Source organism: Sarcophilus harrisii, chromosome 1, assembly GCF_902635505.1.
Source record: "Sarcophilus harrisii chromosome 1, mSarHar1.11, whole genome shotgun sequence".
In the NCBI taxonomy this organism is placed as follows: domain Eukaryota; kingdom Metazoa; phylum Chordata; class Mammalia; order Dasyuromorphia; family Dasyuridae; genus Sarcophilus; species Sarcophilus harrisii.
This window is the reverse complement of record NC_045426.1, coordinates 152387956-152400971: the sequence shown is the minus strand read 5'-3', so window position 1 is coordinate 152400971 and position 13016 is coordinate 152387956. Positions and strand designations below refer to the sequence as shown.

The 13016-nt window shown below is 31.9% G+C and overlaps 1 protein-coding gene across 5 annotated transcripts in view; it reads right to left on the bottom strand.

Moving 5' to 3' along the window:
• KIF2A (kinesin family member 2A) overlaps nt 1-13016 on the bottom strand; it is a 97472-nt gene that overhangs the window by 2595 nt on the left and 81861 nt on the right. For 3 of the 5 annotated variants that reach the window (XM_031965413.1, XM_031965408.1, XM_031965422.1), the window contains exons 16-20: nt 12773-12840; nt 10056-10169; nt 8619-8769; nt 2157-2258; nt 535-670 (exon numbers count right to left, since the gene is read on the bottom strand). In XM_031965413.1, coding sequence (XP_031821273.1) covers nt 535-670; nt 2157-2258; nt 8619-8769; nt 10056-10169; nt 12773-12840 — 571 coding nt within the window. The remainder of the gene's footprint in view (nt 1-534; nt 671-2156; nt 2259-8618; nt 8770-10055; nt 10170-12772; nt 12841-13016) is intronic. The other 2 variants (XM_031965425.1, XM_031965433.1) reach the window with 1 other exon arrangement.

Sequence of the window (13016 nt, the reverse complement as noted above, 5' to 3'; positions counted from 1 at the left end):
GAAAAATGTGAATTTGGGGCAGCTAGGTGGTGCAGTGGATACAGCACCAGCCCTGAAGTCAGGAGGACCTGAATTCAAATTTAATCTCAAACACTTAACACTTTCCTGGCTGTGTGACCCTGGACAAGTCACTTAACCCCAAATGCCTCAGCAAAAACAAACAAAAAAAGTAAATTCCAGTGAACAATAAACATTTTACATTTTCTTCTACTTTATTAGTAGATAGAACTTTTCATTGCATTAATTTTTAATCATTAAGATGTCGTTTTCGAGGGAATCGGGCAGGGGAAAAGTATATACGAAAAGGAACTGAATAGTCTATGCTTTTTAGACTTTTGCCCCCTCAAGAAAAAAAAAAAAAAAACTTGTCTTTATTGGCTTGGAAAGATAAGTATCTAATAAGGACCCATGAAGTTTAATATAGTATGGAAATAGTTTTAAGTTTTTACTAATAGTTCCTTTGACTCCTCATTGCAGCATGAACCAATATACATACAAATAATTACATTTTCTAAAAGATAAAAAGAAAACTACCTCGAAGTTCTGTAAGAATGTCTATCTTTTGTTCAAGAATTGCTTCAAGCTGTGTAGCATATGAGTCTACATCATAGTCCACTTCTTCAGTCATTTCTAGGAGGGCTTTTTCATCTTCCAACCATCGAATGGATTCCTATTAAGGATGAAAAATTAAATCTCTCAAGCGTCCTTACTATTTTAACAAATGTCCACAACACAGAATCAAACATTTTACAGCATTTGCTTGACAACCTATAGAAAAGCCTTTATTTTTCTAATTTAGGCAGATGTGGATCGAAGAGATTTTTATCTGGCCCCTAAATGTTGACTTGAATTTGTCATTTCTAATGAATTTCTCAAGCTTCACCTTAGGGCCTGCCATTAGAATGCCTGAATCACAGACCAGAGGAAAGTCAGCTCCGTCAGTCCTTGCAAAGACCATAGAATGCACTATAAGTTTTCTCTTTGATGTATCATGGTTATAGATAAAGGAACTCAAATCTGCTTCATTTAAAAAATCCTTGTGATTCTTGTTAAAGGGGTCCCATGCATGCACATCCCTTTATATTCATTTTTAGTGGCATGCTCTTGTTCTCATGTTTGGTATAGATTCTTTTAAAAACTTGATCAAATTTAAAAAGTCTCAGGGAACTTGATTTAAACTTGATGATGAATCTTTATACTTAAGAAATGAGAGAAGAGCTGGAAAGATAAGAATATCCATTAGGACTGCTTCCCTCTTACTCCAACAAAATTCTGAAAATACATGTTTGAAAGCCTTGCCAGCTTAGGATTTGTTACCCTTGTTTAAAAAAAAAAAAGCCCCAAACCTCCAAAGATGAATCCTCTCCCCCTAGTTCCCTTTGTTCACCTATTTTAGTATAAAATTCCTAAAAGCTGTCTAACATCCATGGGCCATCTAGAACCAATCAGTCTTCTGCCTGGATCTAGTGGGTTTCTTGAGTCCAGCTATTTTATCTTCCTACACCAAGTCAAAACTGGGACCAGAGAATGGCCATGAGGTAGAGGGTTATAACCATATTATACCCATAATTGGTCTGCATACTATCAATAAGCTCTAAAATGAGAAAATGTTTATGAGTATCACCCAAATTTAAATTCTTGTGGCTTCCTCTCATCTATCTCACCATTTACTTCCATTACAACATTTAAGATTTATATCTTCATAATTTCAGTTCTGAGAGATTGCCATTTTCTCTTTTTACATTCTAAAGTTTTTGAAATCTGCCTTCTTAAGAGTCTAGTATGTTTTCTAAACCATGTCGTAAAATTCTGATGTTCCACACAATGTAAAAGAATTCTGTAACAACAAAGCTGCCAGCAGAGTTTCTCCTCAAACAATGAAATCATGTATCAAAAATTAATTCAACAAACATCAGAATTTTAAAAAATCATTCCAAATATTTTATTTATTTATCGCTGAGGCAATCTGTATCTCCACATGATGGATAGAGTGCCAAAGTTACAATCAAAAAGACTCATGGTTTCTAAGTTCAAATTTGGACATGACTCTATTATATAACCATGGATACATTTTGAGGGCCTAAGGACACATGGAAAAACTTCTGAAAATTTTAAATCAGGCTGCTGTACTATTGTCAGATTGGACAATGTTTTACCTGGAAGACTGCCCGGTGATCTTCTACAACTTGCTCTTCCATTTCTACCATCTGAGAGACAGCTTCATGAAAAGTGAATAACTGTGGAGAAACCTCCTCTTCCTAGGGGAAAAAAAATCTCATGACATAATATTGATATTCTATCCCCCCCCCCCCCATCAAAGATAATTGTTTAGAGTAGATAACTAATATTTCCATACTATTATAATTAACATTTATAATGTTAATATAGCAACTTTCATAGTAAAATCACAATAAATTGTGGCAGACCAAAAGATGAAACTCATTTTATCAAATTTACCAATATGGAAGCAAATTATCCACACTTAAAGGGTTTCTCTAAACCCCAACTTTTTAAACTGTGTCACAACTCTAATTGAATGTGGAGGTTGTGATAATTTATGATTTATTATCAGTCTATGATTTGTATACTTATTTATATACTTATATAGGTATATATGCTTGGAGTCATGTAAAAATTTCTTAGGTGAAAAGTGGTTGTAAGTGGAAAACAAACATTGCTCTAAACACTTTGAATTTCACTCCTCAAAAAACTGATAATTTTCTAGAAGCATACTATGTAAAGGGAAGCAGTTTTAAGGAAATATCTACCTGCTAAAATTCCATGCTTAAAACAAAAGAGATTATTACCACTTTCTGACATCCATTATCATACTGGTATTTTCTCTTCCAAAGTTCAAGGGACCCCTCTTTAAAAGATACTTCTGGTCATCTTTGCACAGTTTAAAACTACACTAGTCTATAAAACCTTTTACCAATTCATCAGTGACATCAGCATCAGCATCACAGTAGCTGACACATTATACATCATCTCATTTGACTTTTGTAACAATTCTGTTGAGGGATGGAAAGTACTATAAGTACTTAAGTGATCTAAATACCAGAATGGGGAAGTATTAGAAATATTATTCTTCCCCATTTCACAGAAGACAAAGCTTAGGCTCAGTGTTTTATCCACGGTCACACAGCTCAGTGAGTTCTAGAGACAGAATTTGAATCCAGGATTTTCCATTATACCGCAATGCCTCTTGTAGTTGATACAATTTATGACAGTAAAACAGTATTCTGATGAAAAACAGTATTTCTGAGGTATAATTGTAGTGTTCTTAGTTCATTTTATGGGGGTCTTTGGAGCAGTCTTTGTTTTAGTTGAATAATCACAAGAGTAGCCAGGTGTTAAAAGTCCAAATCCTTTATTATCTCCTTCACAGTCTAGTTTCCTTGCCTGGGACCCAGGCTAGCTTTCTTAGAGGCCTTCTGGAATCTTGGTTTCAGTGGAGAAGCTAAGTAGGAAAGCCCTGCCACCACAGTGATGCGAGATGAAGTAAGTGAATCTGGCTCTCCTTGGCTCAAAGAGCTTGAGCTCCCACCTCCAGTCCACTCATCTTCTCCGCCTCTGACTCTGGCTGAGTTTGTCCCAGCTTATATGCTCTCTTATAATTACATTATCATAGGTGTGGATCTTGTAGAACTATACTAAGTACATGTACTGAACTAGAGAACTATTAAGCACCATGCTAAATTAGATAACCATTGTCTTTATCAATTCCACCGACTTAACATCTTGTAAGAATCCTTTTTCAAGTTCAGAGTTCTGGCCCATAACATATAATCAATGTATTCTTAAAGTTTAGTGAACTGTTTTTGAATTCTACTGTTCTTGTGGAAAAAAAAAAGTTCTAGCTGAAAAAAATTAATTCAAACCTGCCCAACTATGAATTTAACTTTTTCTTAAAGTTCAAGAAGAGATATCCTGCTGCTGGCAGCAAAAAGTTCTTAATGAAGTCCCCAAATCTTAAAAAACTACTATTTTTATTATCTCCTCACTTAATGTCATCTTAAAAGAGACTTCTCTAATTTGAAATTTTTATCAAGAAACAATCATAATTATGTTCTTGAGAGCTTTATAGAGTTTGAGCCTTTGATCCAAAGAATTTAGATATTATTCAATATTCATAATGATACCACCAAGCATTCTACAAAGTCCTATACTGATGGCTCTGTGGGACTTCTAGGTGACATTAAATGCTTGAAGTCAGTAGCAGCTCTGTTAAGTCTGAAATTTGGAAAGGCTTCCAAAGAAAAGTCCAAGCAAACTAAAATGTTAAGGACCCACCTAGATTGAGAGCGCTTTTCCTCTTAGGACACTTTACCTGTAAAAGGTACACTTTAGTCTGTAAAAGACTTATCACTGATAACAGGATGAAATGACAGGTCTTTGTTAAGTACACCAAAGAAAGAATACTGTTAGTATTAACATTATTCACCTATCCTTCTGTGCTAGAAACTTTGGGGTGCTTTCTTCTAACTGTCCCTAGATTTAAGTCTATCCAGTTTTTCTGTTTTTTGAAAGTTCTCTTTGATTTATCACTAACGTTCTATATCTCCTTCTATGACTCTAGTTCAGACCCTGAATTACTGAAATAAGATATTTGTGTAATGTTTTAAAATTTTTAAAGAACAGACTACAACATAACATTTGAACTTTATGAAAAATCTATGATACAGGTACAAGTATTGTTATATCCCATTTCATCAAAAATACTATTTCACTGTCACAAATTGAGGAAAATGGAGCTGCAGCTATCTGACTTCTCTGTAGTTACACTGCTAAGTATGGAAGGCAGAATTTGAACCTAGACATTGACTGCTAAATATAATTACTCAATTCACTATACCAAACCAAATCTTCAAATACCTTTTTAACCTCTCAATCCTCACTCAGACCCAAATTACACCACAATAAGAGTAACAATTAGAGTCCTTAAAAACATCAAATGAGATAAAAGTATTGTGTTGAACAATAACAGAAGAAACAATCTAAGCTCTACATTTTATTACCAAAACAGGTATAACAAATGATCTTGAATAAAGAGTGAGACCAATTCTTATGTATTAAAAACAATCAAGTAAGACCAATTAATTAAAAGAAAACAATTATCCAGGACACAAAATTAGGTAATTTGATTTTTTTTTTTAAACTGGAGGAAAGACTAGGGACTTTCCAAATTGGGAATGGGAAAATGATTTTTTTGAAATCAGAAAAAAAAGGTGTCTGTATTCCAACCATTCCCTCCTCACCTGTCTGTGTTTAATCAAAGGAACATGAAAATAATAACTTACTCAATACGGGACCAGTTTTCTAATAAGACACATGGGTTACTTTGAGATATATAATTGAGAAAACCCTTTGCATCAATCTTTGGATGTATCCCAATTTCTGGCCAACATAATCTAGATCTTTAGTTAAAGGGTCTCAGCATATATAGAGATGATCTAGCTTCTCAGACACATGTAATTGAAAAAAGATTTCTTATAAGATAGGAACTGAACCCTCTAACTGATTTGAAAAGAAACTGCTAGATCCAGAACTGATTTGTGAGATGAAGTCAATGTGGTTCATTCAATTTCCACAGTATATAAAGTACTATATATTGTGCTTGCACATACATGTATAGTAGTGATTATACCAAATTCTGGCACATGGAGAAATGGAAATTTATAGGGCAAAAATTTTAATTTAAGATAGAATTCAATGAGATCAGAGTAGAATAGTGGAAAGGGTATTAGAACCTTGACAATTAATTTTCCTTCTCTGTGACCTCATTTCAAAATATTTCTTCCCTCCCTTATTCTTTTTTCTCCTTCCTTCCCTTCTTCCTTTTTTCCTTTCCCTAGCTCTCAATTTGCAAGAAATCCATCTGACTATGTTTTTCCCCCAGCAAATACTATTCCGAGAGTCAACCCTATTCCAACTAAGACTGAATAGGTCCTACCACCAAGGACACTAATATCCTTCCAATATCCCAGATTGCCAATCCCAGTGTCCCCCAAATTTCTCATTGACATTTATTGCACATATGAATGTATGCACATATGAATTAGCTCCAACAGATTTCAGAGATGCAATTGTTAAATTTGCCGTTTAAGCATTTATGTCTCAAAAACAAACAAACACACAAACAAACAAACAGCTAACACTACAAATCAAGGCTTAATTTATTGAGTTGCTGGATTATCTAGACCAAGGATAGGCATAACTACAATCCTCAGGGCAAATCAAGTCATATAAAGACAGGCAAAAAACCAATTTTTTACATTTTAAAGAATTTTTGTATTAAAAACAGAAAATCTATTCTTAGCTTGCCAGCTAAATTTGATTCTTGACAGTTATCTGCCAATCCCTAGTTTATACTTAAGAGAGAAAATGCTGACAAGTTGATTAAATTAAAAAAATTTTTTTTGATATTAAAAAAAAAACTTTCTTTAATTTTGAACATGTCATTCTTCACTACTGTTAAGCTAGTCTCCTCACTATCACCTTCATATATGCTATGTTCATTAATGAACATTTCTGTATTTTTGGTATTACTTTGCCATTATTTAGAATGCTGCTACTTCTATTCTGCCTAAGTATAAACCTCTTCTTACCCTTCAATGCCTAGCTCAAATCCATTTCAACATGAAGCCCTTCCAAACGGTTTTAGTCTACATTGTTATCTATTCATACATTTCATTTGTATTAAACTGTAATTTCAAAAGAAAGCCTAATTTTTTGTCTTCCATAACATTTAGCATAATAATGGACATACACACACTCAACCTGATAAAATGGTAATTTTCTTTCTTTACTTAGGCTACAGGGGCTGAGCAATATAGCCCAGTTGTCTAATTCACATAAGCACTAAAAGATGTGTAAAACCTATGGACAATATGTTCTTCTCCTACACAGGCCTGAAAGAAATTCTGTATTTGTGTCCTTTCTTTACAAATCATAGGAACTAGGCAAGATCTCTCCATTTAATACAAATATTCTTTTACTGAGCAAAATTCTTTTGATCTTTTCATGATCTACAAAAACTTCACACTGCAAAATGACATCAATTCTGAAATTCTTATCTCCTTAGTACCGTACTCTGCCCCTGGGGTCTCTTCTGGCTTATGATTGGAGAGGGCAAGTAGAGTTTTCAAAATCTCCAGAAACGCATCATTCTATAATATGAAATCAACTCTGTAACTCACCTGTCTCAGATCATTTCCCATTTAATTGCAAGACTTCAATCATAGCTCTGTGCCAAGTACTTCCCTCTCTCCTTTTTAGGTACTTTTTAAAATTGTCAGCCTTCAAATATCATTTCATCTGACTCTAAATCCATTGTTCTTTCTGGCATATGGGGGATGGGATGGTAATTTTAATTTTACCACTGTCACAAGAGACCCTAAAAGTTGCCATCTCTTTTCTTATTAGTCCTTAAAGGCAAAAAATTTATAAGTTGCTCCCCTTCTTTTTGAATAACTACTTATTTGGTGTCATCATCTATGACCACAATCACTGGAATCCATCTGTGGTTCTACATCAGTCAGTAACTATAGATTTCTTCAATGATTTACTTACAATAAATCATTAAAGCTATGCTGTCTTCACAAGAAGAGAAAGGGATTCTTTTTTTGTGGCTGTAATATACTTAAAAAAAAAAAAAAAAAGCCACTGGCCTTGGGAGTTAGATGGTCCAATGTGACATTGGACAAATTACCTTACCAATGGAGGGCTCAGTTTTCTTATTTGCAAAAGTGGGTGAAGTTGGACTACAATGAGCTATAAATCTTTGATACTACACCTCAAAGATCAGGCAGCATTATCAAAGTTCTAAAATGTTAAGGATTATCTAGTCAGATAAAATGCCTTGAGAAAATGATATTAATATATATTCTTATCCTTTTTCATTAAGTTATTGCCTCCAATATATTATGAATTAAAAATCTGCCTGGAATAACAAAAACTAAATATAGAAATACTGCATTAAATAATGAAATTGCCAAATATACTTTAGTTTAAATCAGTCCTAATTTACACATTATTTTACATTAATGATAAAATATATATATATATATATATATATATATATATATATAATAACATACTAATTGAAATTGGAAATCACAATCAGGATGAATTATTTGGAAGAAGATATTTAAGAGAATTAATAAAAAGTTAGGTTTATAAAGGGGAAACAAAAAACAAGCTTTAAAAAAATCTCTTGGGGAAAAATCATTCAAAATAAATAAAAACAGATGATGATTAGAACAAAAAATCAATCTCAGAAATGGTAGCATTTGTTCAAATTTATACCATTTGAAGTTATAATTACATAAAATAATAAATAATAAATTAATTAATAAATAAAATAAAGTCATTGGCTCTAGCCCATTGGAAATATAAGGTGCAAATGGTCAGGGGTTCCATTATTTGTCTTAATTGGGACTTAACTGAACTATTATAATATTTTCAATTAATAAAAGGAAATAATGATATGATAAAGCAAAGCAGTAGTATATGTCAAGACTTGTAAGATTAGTTAAAAGTAATATAAGAAAGTAATCTTTAGTCTTACTAGGTCATAATACCATTAAATTAACATAGTTATATTACGCTATACTTACATTTTGTTCACAAAGGAGTTTTAAGTCATCTCTTTGAGGTGAACTCCCTACACCCCATTGTGTCTCTAAATCATCAATTTGATTTGGAGGATGATGCATAATTGGGCGGACATCACCAGCAGCAGCTGGATCTACAGTCAATTCTTTTACCCTTAAAAAAGACAGAGAATACTGTAAATGAGCAAAGATTCATTCGGTAAAACCAATACAATAAGTTTCATGATTTGAAGGCACTTTAATTCACTTAGTAAGAATGATGATGGCAACTTCATAAATTATTATTTTTCTGGAAGAACACTAATAAAATGGTTATTTACTTTTCTGTTTTAATTTAGACTACTTCATAATCACTTTAATAATGCTGTCATATAATCATTTAAAAAACTAATTACTATTATAAAAACAGTTACTATAAATAAGTAAGATATGGGAAGGAATGAAGTAGGAAACATTTCAATGACTACTGAATTCTAGTAACAGGGAAAAAAGCAGTATAGTATAATAAAAAGAATACTGAACTTAAGAGTTAAGAAACCCACATTTTAATTCTAGCTCTATTCTAATGTGATTTTAAGCAGATTAATTTATCTAAGATTGTTTTCTCATTTGCAAAATGGGAATAAGATACATTGTTCTACCTTACAAGACGATTGTGAGGCTTATAGAAAATAACTTATGAGTACTATACTGGTGTTGTTATTACTAATATTATACAATTAGGCAACATTTTAAACACCCAACTGATCATAGTCATTTTTCCAAAATACTCTGGCATGGAAAACCTGCCATAACTTATTTATTTGTTTATTTATTTACTTATCTATTTATTTGCTCATTAATTTATTTATTTGGTGTGCTAAAGTACATTTTGCCATAAAGGAGAAAATATATACAGCAATTATTTTTTTAATCTTCAAAAAAATTATTATGTTACTTTTATTATTGCTATTTTTAAAAATGAATAAGTTTATCAATCACTTATACATTTACAAGTTGGGGAGTATGCTGTTTGTGAAGAAAAGAGCAAATCATAACATTTTTTAACAAATGGCATAAAATGATTTAACATGCAACTGCCATTAATAATTTTTACTAAAAAAACAAAAAAAACCCGGCTTTATTATAAAATTATATAAACCAGAACTATTCTACTTAATATATACAAAGGTGACATCATCATTTTTAAAAAAATACATAAGTATGAAGGGAATTAAGCAAGCTTGAATTCTATGGAAATAGTTTAGACACATAAATGAACAACTATAACAAAAGATAACATCATGCAGGACCACCACCTGGCAAAATGAAATGAGAATAACAAAATATAATGGCTTTATGGCAAGGAAGAAAAATGTTTTGTTTTGTTTTTAAATTCATCTTAAAAAAAAAAAAACAACTTAAAAATAATAAGGATCTTATGCATAGAATGATGTAGACCTGGTGATCGAAGGAGAAAAGTCGTCATACTCATAGGAAGGAGAGAGATCAGAGCGACTGCCACTACCCTGTGAGAAGGGAATGTCTGATGGACTAATTCCAAACTCCTTTACTCTGCAGCACCAAAACAGCAGCAAATTAAAAGAAAATGTTTTTGTAAAGACAGTTGTTTCCATGTAAATTCCATAACCTCATTTATCATTTACTGAAATTGTTTAAAAAATAAAACCAAACATTTTTCTTGTCTAACTTATTACTAAGATAGTTTGTTGGGCTCAGGAACCAACCTCTTTCTTGCTCCCCATACTTCTTATATTTTTATTCTTCTATGGCAAGCTTTTCTTCTACTCCTCATTTCCCTTTCTAGAAACATGCCTTTATTTAGCGAATCTGTTCCTTTATATTATTCTTTTTTCAAGCTATATTCTTATTTTCAAACCCCTTACATTACTAATTCATACAATTTTTAAAAAATCATCAACATTTCTTCAATTTCAGCATTGCAATCCTCACAACTGTATTCTACAATGGTTTTTTTTTTTTTTTTTTTTTTTATCAAAGTCACTAATACCTTTATTTCTTTGATCTAAAAACCAATCCTTATTTTTCTAAACACTGCTTGCCCTGGCTTTGGATTGTACCATTTCTATTTTGCTTCATCATGGTTATCATGAACACTCAGAGAATTTATACCCATTTTAATAGTACAAATAACATAGGGTGTTTTGGGTCTTTGGCTCTTCAACCTTTATAATATTTACTTTCTTGAGAAAGTACAGTCTGCAATTTATTACACCAAATTCTTTCATTATAAATGAAAGCATAACAAAATATTTGCATATCTAAAATATCAACTAATTATTGTTATGCTACAAATAAAATGATTAGTAATTATCATTATATCATATTTCAATCAAAAATAGAAATATAACTAGACCATTATGAGATAACTTGAATGAGTTAATAAACTTAATTTAGTTCTTTATTAAAAGACATTAAATGCTGACCAATTATTTTCCATGTCTTGGGAGAACTAAATGAAAAGATGGGTCTTAATGAAAGCAAAAGTTTTTTTTTTTTTAATATAAGAGCGTTGTGTTATCAAAGACAACTGTAAGTTGTCTTAAAAAATCAGCAGAAATATAGGGAATGGACAAACGTGTTGCAATTAGGCATTCACTGTCTTAAAATTCCTTCTAGTTCTGATTCACTAATTTTTTTAAACCATTAAAAAAAAACTTCAGTCACATGTTAAAACTGTTACAAATCAATGAGAAGTCTACAATGTAAGTACAATGTAACTTTTTGGTATATTGGTCTAAAAGGGAAAAAATTACTACATGACAGGGAGTTTTGTTAATTTCTTAATTAAAATTTTATTTTCAACTTGGAGAAAGCAATTCATGCTTAAGAGGTTGCATAGCATCTGGAAAGGTTGTTTGCTTGTTTTAAATTTCAGCCATCTCCAAAAGCATGGTGTTAAGCCAAATTGTATGACACAACATGGAAATGTTCAAAAGTCTATTTGCTCTCCCCTCACTCCCCCATAAACACACATAGATATGAGTCTCCTTTATCAGGAGTTCTCTCTCTCTTTCTCTTTTTTCTTTTATTGAGACAATTGGGGATTAAGTGACTTGCCCAGAGTCACACAGCTAGGAAGTGTTAAATGTCTGAGGCCACATTTAAATTCAAGTCCTCTTACTTCAGGGCTGGTACGCTATCCACTGTGCCATCTAGCTGCTCCAAGAGTTCCCTTCTTAATAATAAAATCCCAAACACTCTGAAAATTGATTTGAGTTATGTAGGTTTATGTCTACTAAGGATTCAAATGATACAAGTGTTAAATTTAGAAATGGATCTACAGTTTTTACATTATATAGATTATATATACATAATACATTATAAATATATAATGACAAACATGTATTTTAATTAGGTACTGATAGCTAATAAACAAGTATTTAATTAGCAAATATGTGTGAGGCACTGGGGATACAAATATGAAACAAAATTATGACTTGATAAGAGATTTATATTCCACGACACAAAGAAATTAAAGCTACTTTTGTTCCAACCTCCATTAGCATTTATTTATTTATTTATTACAAATTTGAAGTCTAAGTTAATATGTCAGGAAATATGAAAAAAGAATCTATATAAAGTCAATGAATCACAAAGAGCTATATCTATCCCTAGTGGGGATAAATGTTCTGTAGTAACCAAAGTAACAAACGGGCTCCAATCCAAATTCTTTGGAACTCGCACTGAGAATGAAGAAATCTCTTTATTGATGCTGTGTATTATACTGACCAATCCAAAACTACCATATGTTAAGAAGTCTTAAGTGTTAGTATTGTTATGTTTTAATGGGTATTTGTGCCTTTTCTTTATATCTCTGGTGCCACTTAACACAGTAAACATTTGTTAACTTATTGTTTAATGCCAACAGAAAAAAAAAGATTCATACAAAACAGTACAATAAAGTTTCTACTGCTATCACTTGATCCCCTCATTTTTAACATCAGAAGAACAAGTATATAATTGATGTTCAGAAATTGAGGGAAAAAACCATGCATAATGAGGGTTTGAGAAACATCTATTTGCAAAGAATGAAGGTGTCTTAATTAGGCATAATTTTCATAACTGTGCTTTAAATGTAGTCAAATTTCTCTTATCCCTTCTCAAATTCCCAAATGGAAAACTAGTTGCCATACCTATTTGCGTATCTTAATGTATTAAGAGTATTTTCACAAGATGCCATCCCCGGAGAGATGGTAGCAATCTAGGGGAAAACAAAATGCAAAAGTCAAGAAAGTCTGTGGTAAATGATCAAGACAACAGAAAGCAAATAATAGGCCTCACACAGATAAAGGTGAAGATTTCATGAGACATAATAAATGAATTAAACTTATGAGATAAAGTACTTATATATCTTCTCTCATTTGTAGTTAAGTTTCT